This window comes from Sitophilus oryzae, unplaced genomic scaffold, assembly GCF_002938485.1.
Source record: "Sitophilus oryzae breed Bouriz unplaced genomic scaffold, Soryzae_2.0 scaffold_1508_pilon_pilon, whole genome shotgun sequence".
Taxonomy (NCBI): Eukaryota; Metazoa; Arthropoda; class Insecta; order Coleoptera; family Curculionidae; genus Sitophilus; species Sitophilus oryzae.
Window position 1 is genome coordinate 2,704,858 of NW_022146179.1, and position 20,607 is coordinate 2,725,464.

The window sequence follows — 20,607 nt, forward strand, 5'->3', positions numbered from 1 at the left end:
GTAATAACACACGGGGTATAAATTTATTACTAGTTTTTTTTTAGGTTTTCCAGGAACCAGATACAAATGTGCTCACTGTAGATCAGCTAGCGGAATATATGTGGAATGGACAAGGTCCATTTATGTTACAAGAGCAGGTATTGTTCTTTGGCTGTTTCTTTATAGACATTTATAATGCTCACAACGTTATTTTTCGCCAAAGTTCGGGAATTCCCCATTATACTAATATAATATACTGCTGTTATATAGATTTAGCTACTCATTTGCCATTTTAATTTGCAACTTGAAGTATGTATTGTTGATAGTTACTCTGCAATGTAAACATGCCCAGATAAAAGGATAATGTGTTCTGAATATTTATCAATTTGTTCTTAATTATTGTTTTCTTCCTTTTGTTCTTAATCTTCTTGAATATCCTAGTTTTCTCAATATTCTCGAGAATAATAAGAAAAAACTAGAAAATCTATTGTTTTCTTTACGCTAATTATAAATCTATCTATCTCTCTCTCTTGGGCAGTTTTTATACAAATTTTAGAGGCACCTTTTTTCTAGGTGGCCCAATTTCTGGGTATTAAATCGTTTAAAAGAAAGTACCCCAACGTTGCAAGACGTCCGGTAGATATGCAAGAAAGAGACTACCTTAAAGAAAATGCCTTGGCAACAGAGACATTGTGCGACTTAGGCCTGACAGCAGTCAATGCCTCGGATATTTTGGATATTATGTATTCCGACTTTCAGGTAATGGTTAAATTAAATTATTTATCAAAAATTAAAGAATTTTTAATCTGTTTAGGAAAAATATGAAGAATACTGTAAAGCACAACGTGAAAAACAGGCCAGAGAACTGGCAATTAAACAAAAAGCCCTCTCCTCACAACAAGCTCTAAAACAAGGGACTGAGAAAATGGACATAATAGAGCAAGCTATTCAGTCCGCTGCTCAGTGGAATAAGCAATTTAATAAGGTAAGACTGAGGACTTTTTAACGTTCGTACAGAAATCATTGCGTTAAAAACTAACTAAAGTCAAATACTATGTCGCTTCAACATGGAAGCGACGTAATGGACACGCAGTTTTTTTCGACTTTTTATTTTATAATTGACTTTATGCAAAGTGTATAAATCTGGAAATGTATTTTGTTAGGGCTTAATACATATATTAAGCCCTAACAATATACATCTCCAGATAATTAAAATGTCACTCTAATTCATAAATTAGAGTGACATTATTGTGAATATTAGAGGATGGATTCAAAAATAATTGCTTGCGCAGCGTGTGATCGTTGCCGTTTTCCATATTAAATACAAAATAAATAATGGAACAACTATTCACCAAAAAATAATTATACAAAGGCTGGCAAAGGTTAGTCTTGGGTCGAGATTTCCGTATGTAAGCAGAGTACAATGCGTTTATAAATAAATACATAAATCTTTATTAATAGCCAAAGCTAACCAATAACAAAAAAAAATTAACAATATAATAATCAATTCCTTATATGCTAACAATATTAATAATATCAGCTTTAAGCTAACAAAATAGCCAATAGCAAAAAAAGGAAAAATAAATATTCAAAAAGGTTAGTCTTGGGTCGAGATTTCCCTATGTAAGAAGAGTACAATGCGTTTATAATGTATTAAACAAAGAGAGAACAGTAAACACGTTGCCAAACGCACGAACTAAACCGAGAAACTGCGCACATTGCTAAGAGACGTGGAAGGGGATATAGCAGATTTGTCGCAGTCCACCGGTCGACCCAATCAGTACCTCTGTCAGTACCTAAAGTTCTAGGGAAAGGTGTACATCATGCGTTTAGCTTTACGATTTAATTACGTCTCGCGATACTTTATTTGTTTATTTATTAACGAGACTTTGTAGTAAAGTGGAATTGAGTTGGTGTTCGACAGTGGTTGCGCTATTAGAACTCTGAATTCAAAATGAATCGATATCTCAAAATCTATTAAAAACGATTGTAGTTTTTTCAAAAACTTTCTTAACATTTCTGCTATATTTTCTTCGCAGACAGTATGTAAAAATATTTATAAATAAAAAAGTTACATTATTGCTGAAAATTGCTATGTACTAAAAGTAAATGGATGGGTGGTTAAAAATTTCTGAATGGAAAAAAACAACCTTATCGAATTTTTCTTATTTAAACATATTGTAAAAGAAAATAAAAAAAATCAATATCTTAAGTTATGGCGTGTTATGTGTTAAAAAGTTGAGATTTTAAATTATCGCGATTACTGACGTTTTATCGTTATAAAAAATGGATACCCTAACGATATCCTTATAGTTCCATTTCAGATGCTCAGAAACATATCTAATGATTTTATCTAGTTATCTTTTCGAACAAAAAGTTGTTTAAAAATACCTGATAGGGAAAGGCGTACCGGCAACGCCGCAACAGCGCACCATTGCATTTCTCTCATTCCGACTTAATAAGATCCCTATGCGATTTACTTCCACACATCGATGGTCTAGTGCTGATAGGTCGTAACCCAACTTAACAAAATTTTACAGGAGACACAAAAAACTTCATATCATGGTGATAAAAGCTTATTTACGTAAAATATTTTAAATGTATGTGTAAGTAATGTTTACTAAGTAAATTCTTTGTAAAAATACTAATTTTTTAATTATTTAACTAGGATAATGTGGGATACGACATTGTAAGAAATGCAATAGAGGCTTACGAGAGAATGGTATATACAATAGTATATTATCGTATACCTAGTTGGAAAACATTCCCGGATGACAGTAAGGATTGCCAGTCGAGGCGTAAGCCGAGACTGGCAATACGGGAGTCCGCGAATGTCGAATTTCCTACGAGGTATACATACTATTTTTCCGAAAATCGAAAATTATTTGAAATAAATCAATAATTAAGTCATTTTTCAGTCTTTGAATATTCAGTTGACGTTAGTATTTCCGTACAGTACAATATCAACAATCAACATTATTTTCCCTACTGTTATTGTCCGTATATTAATATTAAGAATATTAACTTTTCCGATTAAAAATGTCATCAAAAATATCAATATTTCTGAACGATTTTCGGAAAATAATATTTTTTTATTACACCTGCATTAAAAAAGAAAATAGAAGTAACCCACAAAATACCGGATTAAACACAGAGGTTCAAATATATCGTAAACCACACTTAGTTTTGGCTGTGGTTTTGGAGAGCTTATTATTGAAAAAAAAGTATTTCACTTTTTTCATTTTATTTTAAAATATGATTAAAAAACATTTTTTTAACACCTATGTATAAAAAAACAATTACTTAATTACCTATTTTGTTCCTGATTTATAGACCAATTTAAGCACCCACAACTCACACTTTGCTATCTAGACGGAATTGTGGTATACGACAATTTAGAATTAAAATAAATGACAGACACGGGTTAAGACTTGTTAGAAATGGCGGGATTGAGTGTTTTAGAATTCGATTTGGGTTATGAGATTTTGGCAACACATAGAACTGCATGTTAAATTAAGTTTGGCGCAAAAATCTCAATTTTCATTATTTTGTGGGTTACGACCTATCAGCACTACGCCATCGACATGTAAGTTCCGACCCAAAAGTAACAGTTGCCAGCACGGTATAGAGTAGCAAACAAATCAAATATGAAATTCGTTTACTTACTAACTACAATTTTGCTCTAACATTTTGGCATTTTAGTTTTTTGGACACTTGTCAAAAATAATTAGAATATATCATTTTGGCTTATTTGTTTCAGTAGCGTTTTTTTTTGTTATTAAATATTTGTATTAAAATATTTGTTTAGTAAATACGGTTTTTAACAATTTTAATAATAACGGTTATTGACTCAGTATAAAAGAAAAGCTGCAAATTATTTTGTCTATCCTATTTTATACTATATGATCGAAAAAATAACGGCGTCAACGACGCGCGACGATTGGTGAATGACAAATCAATGATAATTTTGGCGAGGTCAAGCCCTACACGTCATTACTTGGCCCGTACCCTTCTTTACTTTTTATTGGCGCTTACTGCCGGTTGGCCTTAAGAAGGTTGTCATTTTTTTTTATATTGAGTAAGAATGATTTTTAAATGGTGTAGGTTAAAATTCAAGAAAAAATATTTTTTTTGGAAAGAGATTTGTGTGTCTGGAAACGGTTCTATCCTTTTTTAATATTTTTATATATGTGTATTATTATATCAATCGGTTTTAAAAGGTTCTTCGACGTCTTCCGATTCCCGTGGTCTTACCGAATTTGTTAGTATATTCCTTAGCATTTTTAATTCAAAGAGAAAGAATGGACTTATATTATGGTGGTTTTAACATTTCAGGAAAGAAATGAACAAAGAAAGGCCTCCATGGACCTCCAAAACTTGACTGTCCACTATCCAAAATCAAAAACTAGAGTCCAACCAAAAGATAAGACTGGAAATTACCCGGTCGCGTTAGTTCCAGGACAATTTACCGATTATTACAACAACTTTACACCCACAGAATTAAACAATTTACCATTAAATACCATGTGCTACGATGAAATAAAAGTACCCATGCTCGACGATTCTTCGGAAGAATCTGACAGTGGATCTGATTCAGACTCGGACAGTAGTTCGAGCGGATCGTCTTCTAGTTCAGAATGCGATGACGCAGACTGTGCTGAATGCAAGATGCGTAGCGAGGTGCAGGCAAATGGCACTACTGACATAAAGCCTATTATACCTGAGGAGAATAAATCTCAAGCTATTCAGGCGTCCGCTACAGCTTAATTTAAAGACAACAATAGACGTATAAGTATATAGATTTGGTCGTCATCAAGGGTGGTCTGGATTTTAACGCGTGAGACAGTTTAATGTTAATGGAGACAGTTTAACGAAAAATCAAATGTATTAAAAAGAGAACAAAGTTGGGTTGATACATTTCTTCTATGCGGTATTGCCGGATTTTGCATCAACATCTCAAACCTCTCAAGTGTGCATTTAAGAAAAATGTTGCCATCTAGGGTTTGATCTTTAATTTCCACATTTAGTTACTCATCTTATTATAGCTGTAATAGATTCTTATTAAGCCTCGGTCTAAAAGCTACATTGTGTTGCTGGCGAAACTAAAAAAATAATAAAAAATATCTCCAAGAATTCCTATGGTATTTCGCCACTGCAAGAAAATCTACAAAATAAAGTAGTTATTTTTTGTAAACACTGCTGGGGCGTCAATCCAACGGAGACTACATGTCAGCAGTTAGGTTTACTGATAAACAAATTTGCCTAACGAACAAAAAAATGCTTAACGTTTCGGAAACTTTATAACAGAACGTCAACGGTTTTTGTAGACACATCTGTTTTAAAAAACTAGAGTGTTCTCGAATAGGTGCGTTTAAATATTTTAAATAGTTTTTTTCTTTATTCTTTGTATTTTTTTTTGCTTCTGACGACGGAGGGAGATAAACTTTCTGAAACGTTAAGCAAGCATTTTTTTGTTTGTTAGGCCTAACCAAACCAAACCAAACTGCTGACAAATAGTTATTAAAAACTATTTTATTTTCTTAGTGGCGAAATACCCATACAGGATTTTTTTTTAAATAATAATAGTTGGTTTTACTAATGCCAAACTTAACAGCTGTTTGAATTTATTACAAATTTTATTAGTTCTATGGCGTGTAGCGCGGGACACTGCATAGTTTTAGAATGCAACAAGAAGAACCCAAGATCAAGGCAGAACCCGATATGTATGATTTAACATATTGTGTTCTGCCTTAGCACCACAGATATTTCTATAGTATTTGTAAAGAGTGTCTGGAGATATTTTATTCCAAGTTTTCAAGCAACAGAATTAAGCAACAAAATTAATAAATAGCTTAGATATATCACGTACAAACTGGCAACACTGTATGCAGCCTTTTATTTAGTCTCTGTCTGTCAACTGGTCATCTCTGAGTTATGCATTAAAATGCAGACCACGGAAATAAAGTGACCAATATCGTATATGCAGACTTGGTGATTCTAAATCGGTGGTCTAGATTTCTACATGTCAGACAATGATGGAGACACCATAATAGAAATTCAAACAAGTTAAAAACAGGCAAAAAGTAGGCTGGTAAGATTCTTCTATGCGATATTGCCCGATCTCCCATAAAAAATAAAATTTACCAAGAAAACGTTTCAAATAGTATTGTAGCAAGGGTTTAGCCACAATAGGCCCTCGCGGCCTCAGTGGAGGGTCCCCTATGGGACCCACTCTTAGTCAAATACAATACAAAGGGTTTAGCCAAAGGTTGAATCAACTGGTTATTATATAAGTTAGGTATCCTTACGTTTGTCTTTGTTGTTATAAGGACCATCAATTTAGAAGCCACTATATTTGAAATTTAATTATTAAGCAAGATCACTGCAAGTCGACGGACGTTCAATTTCAAAAATTGGAAAATTGAGTGTGATCTTGTTTATTATTAAGACTTTTTTTAAATTTATGCATTAGATCACAGTAATATTGAAAACAAACTCTAGATTTTAGGTCTCACTTCATTATTTTTTAGATCTATTTTCATTGACTTCATTATATTGTATATAAGTATAGTAAACTTTTATATATATTAAAATGTACGTTTTCAGTTAATATAATGTATAATCTATTGAGTTTGAATATTTCTTCACCACCTTTATCTATTTGAAAGGTAAATTCATAAAGGGTATTCGTTGTTTGCCTATAATGTGATGTTATAATACGAAATTTAGTTTTTAAGTATCTCCATACGTTTTAGTCAGTATAATGTCTAGTTCGTCGGATGAAAGTGTAAATGAACAGCAACGAAAGACCCCCTCCCAAAGAGTATTGATTCTCTCGACGACTCTATAATTGATTTTGTAATTCGTGCGAATTTTTAGAAAAAAAAAATTTTTTTCGTGGGAAATTCTATTTCAGAAAGTTGGCAACACTGGCTCTAGTCGAGACAAAATCGTAGATATAAAAAGTGCAAATAATTTTATTTCTTATACTAAACATTTTCTGAGGCCAAAAATAGTTGGGGATAGGGAGAATAATAGTGAAATATAGCAAAATGGGTCGCAGCTTGAATACCCTGTAAATAACATCTGTTCACTCGTTCGACATCGTTGTTAAAGAAAAAAAATTACATAGAAATTAAAAAAAGTATATACATATACTTATTAAAATAATTTTATTTTTTTAACACATCTATAAAGGTTTCTTTTCTCTGTACAAAATTTCATACTCCTAGAACTAACATTTTTTGTACAAAATTTCACCCCCCAGTTTCACTACCCTTAGGCTATACATTTCCAAAAATCGCTTATCAATGTTCAAATGCGCCACATCTGTGCAAAAGTTCATACTCCTAGTAGGTACAGATTTTTTTTGTATAATTACACCCCATTATCTAATTACACCCCCTTATGGGTCGAATTTTAAAAAATTACTTAGTAGTGTTCATCTTAGAGAACGAATTAATATTCTCCGTATTTACTCCAGTTTTCTAATACTAGCACAGATAACACATAATCATACTAGTTAATTTTTTATTGGAATAGAAGTAATTTTTATTAGAAGGTACAAAAAAATTAAAAATCTAAAATTTTATTTTCATAGCTACGTTTTTATAGCCTTAGGATGCCTCATGTACTAACGAATACGAAATATATAATCAATACATATGTCTTTAAATATCGAGAAATAAAATATGTTTTGGCAACACCGTATGAAATATCGCCGCGCGTAGTCCTCAAAATTTAAAATATTAGCATTTTCAGGCTTCGATTATGTTCAAAAGCGCCACCGTGTGACAAATCACTAAAGCTTCCACACGAGAGTTCTTAAAACTATAATATTCTTTGCTACTACCTATATTTTTATTAGTCCTTTAAATTCTAGTATTGAATAAAAATCGAACATGTCTCCATAGCGCTGTGCGTAGAGTTTCCGACCAGGAACCGATGATTCAGAGTTCGAATCCGGGTCAGGACAAAGACTTTTTTATTTTATTTTCGTTTATATTCTGATAGTAAAGTATTAAATATTTGTTTTTTTTTGAATCACCAGATTTATTTAATACTTTACTATCAGAATATAAACGAAAATAAAATAAAGTCTTTGCCCTGACCCGGATTCGAATTCTGAAACATCGGTTCGTGGTCGGAAACTCTACGCACTGCGCTATGGAGACATGTTCGATTTATATTCAATACTAGAACTTATAGGACTAAATTAATAAAAAATATAGGATCTTCTTCCGATGCACAGTAGTGAACGTAACGGGTATCGACAGCCATACGGGCCGCATGCTGTTCCAGAGAGCATAGTAAAAGATATATCAAAGAGCCAGACGTCTTAAAATACTTTCTCGAAAACGTTGCTAGCTCTTAGACTATAATATAATAAATAGAAGGGCATGGGAATGTGCCTAACCTTGTATCTAGCTCAACAGTAACTGCTGAATCATTTAAAGCCAACTTTTCTATAGCACTTCGTAAATTAACATGCTGTGCTTGGTCAAAAGGATAAACTCCGGCAAAAACCATTGGTTTCAAAGGCTCAAATCCAGGAAGTGGTTCTACATTTTGAGACACTAAATGTATTGTATCTCCAATAAGAGCTTCTTTACTTGATCGCATGTTGCAACCAATAAGTCCTATTTGTCCTGCTACACTAACAAGAAACATGTTATACAGGGTTGTCCGAATTGTATCCAGAAAAGTTCAGCAGTATATTATAAATAAAAATAAGTAAAAAGTTCATATAAAGTTATGCCCTAAAACTCTTCGTTTCGGAGATACAGGGTGTAGCAGTTTCATTTTTATTTAAATTTTTTCCAAATAATTTCGGAACTAATCTCGATATTTGGATGAAATTGATATCTAGTAATTTTTTGATGATTGATTGGAAATTAGATTTCGATCTTCCTACTTGTAGGGGGCGCCACTTGCATATTTTTTAACTGGTTTGAAGAGTAATAACATTTAGTCCGTATCTTTATAAAATTACCGAGTGAAAAATATACATTTCCGCCGTTTTCTACTTAAAAAAAAGTCTTTTCATAATCATGGCTATGAATAATGGTTCTCGAAATAGTATATGTCATCACTAACAAAAATTGAGCATGTTGATAAGATATATATAGTTATTAGACTGACATAAAATATTTTTGTGCCAAGCGTTCAACAGAAACTGTTTCATAATTTACATTCCGAATATCTTGAGAATGGTTACTCATAGCGATTTTTATCAAATGAGCTTTTTTACGTAAAAAATATACATTTACGAAAATGTATATTTTTTCGCTCAGTAGTTTTATACAGGTACGGACAAAAAGCTATTACTTTGCAAACCAGTTAAAAAATATTAGGTAGCGCCCCCTACAAGTAGGAGTCATATTGACATCGAAATTGAATGGCTCTGTAACGTTATGTTTTCTTTTGTATTTAAGTAAAACACAATATTATTCCCGAAGTTATAAACTTCTTATTTATTTAACATGCAGCTCTGTGAGTCCGCCATGTTCATTACTTTACAACAACTGACTCCCATAGATTATATATATAAGCTATTTCGTAATTACATAAAGTATCTGTGGTTGCCTACCCCACATCCCTTTTCTTTAAATTAAACTTAACGTGCTTTTTATATAAACAACCTAGTAACATTTAAAAATAAACAAACTGTCTACAAATTCAGTTTATGAGGTTTCTTTACTAAACGACCTGATCTCGTTTTTTCTGGATTTAAATATTTAAGCTCATAGTCTGAGTTTGTATCTGATGCAGAACTATTACTATCAGAATTATCAAGATCTAGTTCGTTTTCACTCATAACATCACTTCTATCTCCCGACATCCCATTTCGTGTCTCTACACTCTTATCATCCTCACTTTCCGTTGTATTTACATTAGTCTCCTCCTGAACATTATAATTACTACCTTCACCCCTATTATTTAAGTCACAATCTGGTTCTAACTCTATAAAGTATTGAATATTATTTTGTACAAATGGTTTTATAGATGTAGTAGGTCTAACAGGTATTACAGATTTTCCTTTATCTACAGGCTTAATAAACCTCCGATTTCTTAACAAGACTGAACCATTAGTAAGTTGAACTCTATACATTCTATTCCTAACTTTTTCTAAAACTAAAGCTGGAGACCAACTAGAATTAGGTTGAACCTGTACATACACATGTGAACCAACTTCAAGAGGTTTTAAATTAAAGACACCTTTTTTATTATAATACTTTTGTTGGTTAACCTGAGTATCTTATAAAGATGTATTGTATTTATTTGTATCAATTAACTTAGGTTTAAGGCTTGCCTCTGTACTGGGAATAATACATCTGAGTTTTCTGGACATTAGAATTTGAGCTGGAGAATAAGCTCCATGAATTTGCATATTACGATATAAAAGAAGAGCTAAATAAATATCTCTTTTTTATCTTCAAATACTTTTTTGAAAATGTTTTTGCAGTTTGTACATTGCGCTCTGCCATACCATTCGATTGAGCATATCTCGGAGAACTAATGACATGATCAAATTCCCATTCCTGAGAAAAAGCCTGAAACAAATCTGAAGAAAATTGTGGTCCTCCATCTGTCACAACCGTTAGAGGAATACCATGCCTGGCGAAGACAGATTTTAATATTTTAACCGTAGTATAGCTAGTAGAGCAATTTTCTAATTTTTCTACTTCAATGTATTTTGAATAATAATCAATAATAAGTAAATACTTTTGTCCATGCAGTTCAAATATATCGCATCCTACTTTATTCCACGGAATTTCCGGAATTTTATGATTAATTAATGGTTCTGACATTTGAGACCTGGCATACTTTAAACAAAGATGACATTGAGAAATTGTTTGTCTAATTTCATTACACATAGTTGGCCAAAATATAGATTCTTGTGCCAATTTAATACATTTATTAATTCCCATATGATTATAGTGAACCCTTTCAAGCATTTCTTTTCTCATAGACTGAGGAATAACTAGTGATTGTCCTTTAAAAATAAGATCACCCTGTACAGACAAATCACTCTGAAAAAATTTTCACACTGTTTGGTACTTTTAAAATTATTTGGCCACCCTTCTAAAATAACTTGTTTTAGCACTTGTAATTCTTTATCAGTTTTTGTTTTTTCAATAATTTCATTTAATTTTCTATCCGTGACATTAATTTGTGATTCTATAAGACATACTTGTGCATTAATTTCATCATCAATTTCATCATCACACATTTCACCTACACACGCTCTAGACAAGGCATCAGCAATTAAAAGATCCTTCCCTGGCTTATATTTTAATTTAATATCAAACTTTTGTACTTGCAAAAGCATTCTTTGTAGTCTAGCAGGACATTTATTTAAAGGTTTCTTAAAAATTGAAAGCAATGGTAAGTGATCAGTTTCTACAGTTATAGTTTTCCCAAAAATATACTGATAAAATCTATTTAACCCGAATGTTATAGCTAAAAGCTCTTTTTCAATTTGAGCGTACCGTGTCTGAGTTTCAGTCATTGACCTAGAAGCATACGCACAAGGAAGATGGTTTTGCATTAACACTGCACCGAGACCATCTTTTGACGCATCTACTGACAATACTGTTTCGCAATTGACATCGTAAAATTGAAGAACTGGTTTATTTATTAAAGTATTTTTTAAATTCTCAAAAGCTTTATCATGCTCCGGTTGCCATAGAAATTCAACATCTTTTTTAAGTAAGTTACGCAAAACTGAAGTAGCACTTGAAAAATTGTTAATGAATTTACTTACATAAGTGATCATACCTAACAGTCTTTGTAGTTCCTGTTTATTTTGTGGTTTAGGTATTTGTGTAATTGCATTTATCTTTGAATTTTCAGGACTGATACCTGCACCCGATATAACATGACCCATATAATTAATTTCATTCACACCAAACCTACATTTATGTAAATTAAATCGAACATTAGTTTCTTTAGCAATTTGTAGTACCTTTTTCAAGCGTTCATCATGTTCCGATTTAGTTTTACCCCAGATAAGAATATCATCAATGTATACATCAACACCTTCTAAATTAAATATTTGTTTAAATCTGGACTGAAAAACTTCTGGTGCAGATTTTATGCCATAAGGTAGTCTAAGGAACCTATACCTCCCGAAAGGAGTGCCAAATGTACAAAGATCAGCACTAGCATCATCTAGTAGTATACTATAAAAACCCTGAGTTGCATCAAGCGTGCTGAAAATTGTAGAACCTGCTAATTTACTTGTAATTTCCTCTAAGGTAGGTATGTGACAGTATTCCCTTTTGATTACTTTATTTAGATCTAATGGATCAAGACAAATCCTTAATTTTTTATCTGGCTTTCTCACAAGAACGAGAGCATTGACCCAGTCAGTAGGTTTCTGAACTCTTTCAATTATTTTTGATTTTTCAAGTTCCGCTAAACTTTGTTTCAGATCATCCATTAAAGGTAATGCCACTTTTCTTGTTGGATGCACCACCGGTTTGGCATTTTTGTCAATTTCAATATGGTAAGGCTCATTTATGCAACCTATACCCTCAAATAGCTCGCTAAATTCATTTATTAAGGAATTATACTGACAATTTTTTGTTAGAGAATCTATTCTTTTAATTAAATTTAGTTCCAGACTAGAATCTAACCCTAAAATAGCTTGAGTATTTGAATCAACTATATAAAACTCTAAATTAAAGGTTTTATCATCCTTTTTACAAGGAATGTAGCATTTACCAACAATTTTCAAATTATTACCTGTATATGAAGTTAATGTTACCTGTGTTTGTCTTAAATTACTTTTTATACCCAAACTGTTGTATAGTTTTAACGGTAATATGTTTGCCTGTGCTCCTGTGTCAATCTTTAATTTAATTTCTTTTTTGTTTATTTCCAGTACAGAGAACCATCTATTATTATTAATTTCATTTACTTCTACAGATCCTATAAAAAGAAAATTATCATTAATTTTATTTACAACATTAATTTGTTCTGTGTTTTGAATTTCATTCACTTTATTGTTTTTGTTACTTTGCTTCTTTTTCCTGCACATATTAGAAAAATGGTTCTTAATTTTACAGAAATTGCACTCTCTTCCAAATGCCGGACACTTGTTGATTTCATGGGATCGTCCACACTTTGTACATGAATTTATTGTCTTCTTTGGTACACCACTTTGTCCCATTTGGTTATTTTTCTTATGAATTGTTCCTGTTCTGCCCCTTTGTAATGCATCAATTTTCACTTGACTCATGTTTTCGCTTCTTTCTTTCGACATTAACAGGATGTTACACTTTTCAATTGCTTTATCGAGGCTCAAGCTGTCGTCTTCTTGCAGAAGTTTCTCCCTGATCGACGGATTATTTATGCCAGTAATCAGCACTGTTTTTGTCAGCTCTTCCTGTAGGCTTCCCAACTTGCATCTGATGGCCATTTTCTTTATTTCAGTTACAAACTGATCCAAGGTTTCGTCTTTCTGTTTATATGAAAACAGTTTAAATCTTTCATATGTTAAATTTTCCTTTGGCAGAAAATGTGATTCAAATTTGTCTAACAGAATTTTTAATTTATTCTTCTGGTCTTCTTCAAAGGTAAAAGTTGTGAAGACTTTGAACCCACCTTCGCCTATATAATGTAAAACCTGGGCACACTGTATAGATTCATCTTTTTTATTAATTTCGCTGGCTACCAGATAGTTTTCGAATCTAGACCTCCATATTTTCCAATTGTCGGCCACATTTCCCTCCATTTGCATAGGAGCCACGCCTCGGCTATCACCCATTTTAATTTCTGAATTTCGCAGGTTAATTTGAAGTTACCACAACTGCGCCATGTAACGTTATGTTTTCTTTTGTATTTAAGTAAAACACAATATTATTCCCGAAGTTATAAACTTCTTATTTATTTAACATGCAGCTCTGTGAGTCCGCCATGTTCATTACTTTACAACAACTGACTCCCATAGATTATATATATAAGCTATTTCGTAATTACATAAAGTATCTGTGGTTGCCTACCCCACAGGCTCATGCCAAAAAACACCCAGACACCAATTTTCAAATAAATATCAACATTAATTCAGAAATTATTTTGAGAAAATCGAAATAAAAATGAAACTTCTCCAAAATTAGGCATTTTACGACATGGGAGGTGGGTTAATCACCGCGACCTTACGATCTATTGTGTCTACAGATCTATTGTGTGTATTTTAGGATTATATGAACTTTTTTACATATTTTTATCAGCAGAATTATGCTGACGAAGTTTCTCGAATACAATTCGGACCACCCTGTATAAGTACAATATTTAATTATTTTAAATTTTACTTATTTACATAGTTTGCACTGGTTCCTCATTTGGTCTTAAGAACGAAATAGTCTTAACTTCATATACTTTCTCTGTGTAGCAAGACTGTATAGTGTCACCTACATTTAGCACTCCATCTTTTACAAAAATTAAGGATAAAACTCCGCGATATTTATCGTAAGAACTATCAAACAATAATGCCCGAAAAGGTGCATTTTTATTAACAGTTGGCGGTGGTAAACGTGTAACTACTGCTTCCAAAACCTTATCTATACCGGTACCAAGTTTGGCAGAAATCTTAAAAACAATATATTTATATATCCTATATTATACATGATGAATTTAACTCTTAATACTTGCTTACTTTTAACACTTCATTATGACTGATATCGAAGACATTTTCTAACTGTTTGGTAACTCTGTCAGGATCAGCATTTTTAAGATCAATTTTATTTAATACAGGGATAATTAATAAATCGTGGCCAAAGGCTAGGTAAAAATTTGCCACTGTCTGAGCTTGCACACCATCATTAGCATCAATTAAAAGAATAACACCTTGGCAAGCAGCTAATGATCTGGCAACCTAATAATTTAAAAAGTACAGTTAATTATTAGTGAATATTAATTAGTTTCACCTCATTGGAAAAGTCAACATGCCCTGGTGTATCAATTAAATTTAACAAATATACTTCATTTTTATATTTATATAATAAAGAAGCTGTTTGGGCCTTTACAGTAATACCCCTTTCTCTTTCTACTTGCAATTTGTCCAAAATTTGATTTTGCCCACTATTTATTCTAATAGCTCCTGTATATTCTAATAACCTATCTGCCAATGTACTTTTACCATGATCTACATGGGCTATAATACTAAAATTTCTTATTTTATCTACGGATATTTTAGAAAAATCTATATCTTTCTTGGTGTCACAATAAAATCGTATTTTTGAAAACCTAAAATAATTTATTTAAAAAAATTACTTATATTATTAAATAGTTAAAACTCACCTATTTAACCTTTTGCACAGTGCATGTTTATTAGCAAGAAGTGTTAATGTTCTTATTAACATATTTAGGCAATTAATTAAAAATAGTTTTGATAGATTTCCAATTATTTTTGCCAAAGCAACCCTTTTAATTACAATATAAGCTTATAATATTGTGTTTATTATTTGGATTATTTCCGCACATTGTGTTTAATACAGGTTTATTCTAATATAATTTATTAATAATTTCATAATCAAATTGTTTTCAAATTTCAAAGCACAATTTTTTTTGGTTAGGGCCACAGAGGATAAGATAGGGGCAGATGATTATATCCACACTCTGTATCCACAAGTTATATCCTTGTTATATCTGGTTATATTTATCATATTTATGTATGGGATAAGCAAATACGTTTAAATTAATTGGGGATAAGGATAAAATGGTTTCAGGGGGCGGGGCAAAAGGAGACAGTAAAAGCCATAGGTAAAAGCAAAAAATTATTCAAATTTGCCTTTTCAGTCTTGCTTTGAGTTAATATGGGTAAAGGCAAAGGTTAGGACAATGGTTAGGACCAGAAAATAATAGATGTAAAGACCACGGACCATATCATTTCAATCATATTCTGATATACTTATCATATCTGACATTTTTCATATATCATTTTGGGTATCGGATCATATAAATTATATGCAAACTAGTGACACGCTAGTGATGGGATACTATCGACAGTTTTAGGTAACAATCGATACTTTTCAAATTTTTAGAATAAAATTATGGCGTATTAAAATTTAAGCATAATTATTTATTTATACGATAAAAATACGATTTATAAAACAAAAATCAATGAAAGTCTAAAAAACGTAACGAAAAAAGCTTTTTTAAGGGTAAAAAAAATCTTAACTTACATCGAAGATCGAAGGTTTTTATTCTGTGCTTTTGGCATGAAAATCACAAATAAAATCAAAAATATTTTGAATGGCAAAATGAATTCACTGGCAAATTTTTAAATATTTATATTATTTTTTGATCTTGGTTTGCTTTCGTTAGTGGAGAAAAAGACAAAATCGTAAGATTATTTTAATGTATATTTTTCAATAATTTTTTCTTTAATTTTTATGTGAGTTGAATATGTACTTATTTTGAAGATGGACAACCATAACTCTGGGAGTAACCCAGGAAGTGATGAAGACCACTCATTTTCTGAGCCAGAAACTGACTCTCCAGTTGATAGTCCTAGGAAACCAATAAATGTATATATAATTACTATGTATATACAAGTGCCTTTTGTTCCAGAGTACTATCATTGCTTCTAATTTTTAGACTTCAAATGGGGCACTTAGACTTCGTTCATGGTTAAATAAAACATTAAAGATTAGAATGACAGATGGCCGAACACTTGTAGGGGTATTTTTATGTACTGATAGAGATGCTAATGTAATTCTAGGGTCATGTTCAGAGTATCTACCCCCAGATTCTACTGTTTTCAATGAAGATACCAGAATGCTAGGATTAGTTATGATACCAGGAAAACACATTATTACAGTCCACATTGATATGAATGAATTTCCACATGAAGGTCGTCCTCAGGTTTCAGAGGCATTTGATTATTTGTAATATTGAAAAACAAGTAAATATTAATCTTAATTAAATAATTTTTTAATTTTAATTGAAACTGTTTTATAAAACTTTAAGTATATAAGTATTAAAATACTGTTACAATTTTATGATACACCCTTCTTGGTTCAAACACTTGGGATTCAGTCTTTATTTTAGCTGGTATTCTGTAAAAATAAAAAGAAAACAAGTAATTTATGAGAACAAAGGTTTTATTACTAATAATAACAATACTTTCCCTAAGAAGATATATTTTGGACAGACATTAGAACACTGGGTGATTCATTTCAACCAAATCAAATTTAACTAAAACTTTACTGTCTAAAATATATCTGAAAACTATTTTTTATATTTTTCTTCATTTAATGGTTCATACCCTTCTGTTTCTATTTTTTCTTTAAACAGCAAATAATTTCTTTTTCGGTCAAAATGTTTTACCCATTGTCCAGAACAACTATTTTCATATAACTTCCTAAACTCTTTACAGACACTATCTTGACCGTCATTTGTATCTAAACATTCCCAATATTTATCTTTAGCGCCCCAACATTTGGCTCTTTGCTCTTTTGTAGGGAATGACATGTTAACTAGTAAACAACTCCACTTAACACTTAATATTAAATGCAATCACACTTCATTATATCCTGAATTCGAATGGATTAAAAATAGAACTGGTATATAATATTTCCTTGGATAAACTAAAAATAAACATAATAAATTACATTTAGATCTCCACTCTCCAATACGAAATAGTTTGGCTGGAGTTTAGCAATAACATACTTTCCTGAAATCTATTTTTATTAATGAATAATTCCTACTATGTAAAATATATCAGTTTACAGCTTCGGTATACCAGAACTTCTAACATTTATGAGATGCTGCTCTGCTGGATTAATATAAAGTATTTGTTATTAAAATAAAATATTTTTATTAGTAAGTTTAAATTTACATAACACACCGCATAACCTATTTTGCAACTGCAACTTTGCAGGATTTGCATGTACATCATATTCATAATTCATATATAAAAGGATAAGATAAGATAAGGCGAATCTGCCAACATATATATATCGACAAAAAAATTAGTAATATTTCCGATTTACGGATTGGTTGTAATGTTTTAATGTAGGGAATTTATTAAATGTCATTGATTTGACACTTATAACATAACCTAATATTTTGAGACTGGTCGTTAGCTGTCAAGAAATGCCCTTTTCGAGTTTTGAATGTTTTTGAAATTGAGAAATGGTCATAGTGTATATCAATTTTTACAATAATTTTACTCTCGAATTGAAGAAAAATGAGTACAATTGTTTCGGAGTCAAATCTCGTTGAAAAATGCCATTCAAAAATTGTCGACGAAAATGAATCTAAAGAAGGCAACAAAAATGGATTTATAAATGGTCTAGTGCATAAGAAACATAAGGCTTTAAGTACCGAAGCTATAGAAATTTGTAAAGATGTTAGTAAATCCTCGTTAAGCGATGTAAATAATGTAGGTAAATCAAGAAAATTAAAAAAGAAGAAGCACAAAGAACAACTAGACTCTAATGAAAATTTGAACGAATCAAAAATAGACGAAAATAGTCATACAAAATCTATGGATTACCAAAATGAATCATTTGATAATTCAGATGGTAGCGCCGTAAGCGGGGATATAAACTCACCTTCCTGTAGTAAAATATCCCATAGTACTAATGATGATCAGTGTGATCCCCTGTATATTTCAAATAACATAGATAAATTGGTTATTAGTAAAGTGGATAACTTCCCAGATGAGCAGAAAAGACAATGTGATAAGAAAATTGAATTTGTACAGTACGAATCTGAGTTACAAATGCCTTTGATCATGAAAATTATTCAGAAAGATCTGTCTGAACCATATTCAATTTACACATATAGATATTTTATTCATAATTGGCCGAAATTATGTTTTCTGGTAAGCATATTAAAAACACATTTGCCTTTCTTCTCATATAAGGATTATAGTCCTAAACTCATTATTTCCTGGAAAGATTAAAATACATTTATTCCTGAATCTTGACAAATGAAGCTTTATGTTTAAAATATATCTAATTATTCAAAATCTATTATTTCTAATACTTACTTTAATTACAGGCAATGTGTGAAGATCAATGTGTAGGTGCTATAGTTTGTAAATTAGATCTCCATAGGAAAATAGTCCGTCGAGGTTATATAGCAATGTTGGCGGTTGATCAAAATTACCGTAAACTACGAATTGGATCAACTCTTGTCCAAATGGCTATTCATGAAATGACAATGGGCGACGCAGATGAAGTGGTCTTAGAAACTGAAGTAACAAACAAGCCAGCTTTAAAATTGTACGAGAAACTAGGTTTTGTCAGAGACAAAAGATTATTTCGCTATTATTTGAATGGTGTAGATGCCCTTAGGTTAAAACTTTGGCTGAGATAGAATAGGTCCTGGCATAAATGCGAAGAGGAAATATCATTTTGGCTGTTGATCTTTGTTGTAAGTTTTTCATCTTTATTAATAATGTTTATTTATCTTATTTTAAATATCTTTTGTTAGAGAGTCAATAAGTTATTTTCATTACAACAAGGGTCACAAAACAGTTTACTTCAATTGATAATTATCCGAAGTGTGGTAGATAATTATGAAAATTTATAAATATAAAAAATTAACTTTGGCTTGAACTTCTATTATTGTGTTTGCGTGTAATATGAATCATATTAATTTCAATTACTTTTGAATCTGATACTGAGACTTGTTATGTTTGATAGATTAAATTATTTATCTTGGCTTGAAGTAAAATAAAATTGTAGAACTAACAAATTTTAATTAAAACTACTTTTTTCTTTCCTCCGTATTTTACTCATATTTCCAACAAAAAAATGCACATTTATAATAAATAGCTTGTTATATAAATGAAATTTTAATTTTAAAAGTTATTTTTTAAAATTTTATTAGTTGTTGATTGTTACTTTATTTTAATCTAGATATACAGTACATACCTGTTTTTTCCTCATCGATTTTATTTATTTTTAGTAAGTTTCTTTTCTGAAGTAAATTAGGTTTTTATTCATAATCTTAAGTTAATTTTTTGTTGTACCACTTCAGAGAATAAATTAAAATATTTGTTACAATTATACGTGTAATGTCTTTAATATTTATAAAAAAATTTGTCTTTATTTAAATCAGATAATTTAAGAATGGCTTTTTGTACTACATATTAGGTCAAGCTTCTTTGTTAATTGATCAAGATAACATGAAAATTATAAGGATCGACGTGAAAATTGTAAGTATACTCTTCAAAGTTGTCAAATAGACAAGTCACTTTTTCTATAATTATGTATATTTCTGTATATAACAATATTTAGTGTCTTACTTTTTAGCTATGTAATAAACTGAAATATACCAAATTTATTATCTAGGATTAGTCGTTTATTTTTTTTAATAATTTAGATACTCCCTAGAAACAATAATAATTCATAGAATTCAAAATTAGATAAGCCTAAGCCCGGTGGCACACTGCGCGTTTTCGCGACCCTAGGAACACGCCTATGAGGTTATTTTTGTAAAAAAAAATATGTTGAAAATCGTGCATTTTCTTTTACATTTTCCTGTTTATTTTAGAATACTATTTAGAACTTTTTGTTCACCGCAACTTTTCCCACGGTATATTTTTTTAATCTTTGATACCAAGTTAAGGCACTAAAAGGGATGCATGATACAATAAGGGTTAAA

General features: G+C 31.1%; 4 protein-coding genes across 12 annotated transcripts in view; 3 read left to right on the plus strand and 1 right to left on the minus strand.

Annotated features, from left to right (window-relative positions):
* Positions 1–4,889, plus strand: part of LOC115878406 — a 51,948-nt gene extending 47,059 nt beyond the window's left edge. For all 4 annotated transcript variants that reach the window (XM_030894912.1, XM_030894914.1, XM_030894913.1 and 1 more), the window contains 4 exons: positions 45–137; positions 553–738; positions 794–964; positions 4,315–4,889. In XM_030894912.1, coding sequence (XP_030750772.1) covers positions 45–137; positions 553–738; positions 794–964; positions 4,315–4,746 — 882 coding nt within the window. In that variant the 3' untranslated portion in view covers positions 4,747–4,889. The remainder of the gene's footprint in view (positions 1–44; positions 138–552; positions 739–793; positions 965–4,314) is intronic.
* Positions 4,890–8,334: 3,445 nt separating this feature from the next.
* On the minus strand, positions 8,335–15,715 carry LOC115878407 (translation factor GUF1 homolog, mitochondrial). Of its 4 annotated transcripts, none has more exons than XM_030894917.1 (5): positions 15,286–15,715; positions 14,913–15,231; positions 14,642–14,860; positions 14,306–14,574; positions 8,335–8,635 (listed from the first exon to the last, which is right to left on the minus strand). In XM_030894917.1, exons 1-5 carry the CDS (start codon positions 15,345–15,347, stop codon positions 8,350–8,352), a joined length of 1,155 nt encoding a protein of 384 aa, XP_030750777.1. In that variant the 5' UTR covers positions 15,348–15,715; the 3' UTR covers positions 8,335–8,349. The 4 variants fall into 4 exon arrangements, with proteins under 4 accessions (XP_030750777.1, XP_030750779.1, XP_030750778.1 ...); XM_030894919.1 differs by having other exon boundaries at positions 8,453–8,630; XM_030894918.1 differs by lacking the exons at positions 14,306–14,574; positions 14,642–14,860; positions 14,913–15,231; positions 15,286–15,715 and adding an exon at positions 12,752–14,244 and having other exon boundaries at positions 8,545–8,630.
* Positions 15,716–16,075: 360 nt separating this feature from the next.
* Positions 16,076–16,975, plus strand: LOC115878409 (N-alpha-acetyltransferase 38, NatC auxiliary subunit). Of its 2 annotated transcripts, XR_004049517.1 has the most exons (3): positions 16,076–16,330; positions 16,410–16,514; positions 16,585–16,975. XR_004049517.1 is itself a non-coding variant. In XM_030894922.1 (2 exons), the coding sequence occupies exons 1-2, from the start codon at positions 16,410–16,412 to the stop codon at positions 16,876–16,878; spliced, it is 399 nt and encodes a 132-aa protein (XP_030750782.1). In that variant the 5' UTR covers positions 16,391–16,409; the 3' UTR covers positions 16,879–16,975. The 2 variants fall into 2 exon arrangements, 1 of the variants encoding a protein (XP_030750782.1); XM_030894922.1 differs by lacking the exon at positions 16,076–16,330 and having other exon boundaries at positions 16,391–16,514.
* Positions 16,976–18,045: 1,070 nt separating this feature from the next.
* On the plus strand, positions 18,046–20,294 carry LOC115878408. 2 transcript variants are annotated; one of them, XR_004049516.1, is made up of 3 exons: positions 18,046–18,817; positions 18,997–19,371; positions 19,432–20,294. XR_004049516.1 is itself a non-coding variant. In XM_030894921.1 (2 exons), the coding sequence occupies exons 1-2, from the start codon at positions 18,179–18,181 to the stop codon at positions 19,312–19,314; spliced, it is 957 nt and encodes a 318-aa protein (XP_030750781.1). In that variant the 5' UTR covers positions 18,046–18,178; the 3' UTR covers positions 19,315–20,294. The 2 variants fall into 2 exon arrangements, 1 of the variants encoding a protein (XP_030750781.1); XM_030894921.1 differs by having other exon boundaries at positions 18,997–20,294.
* Positions 20,295–20,607: the final 313 nt, after the last annotated feature.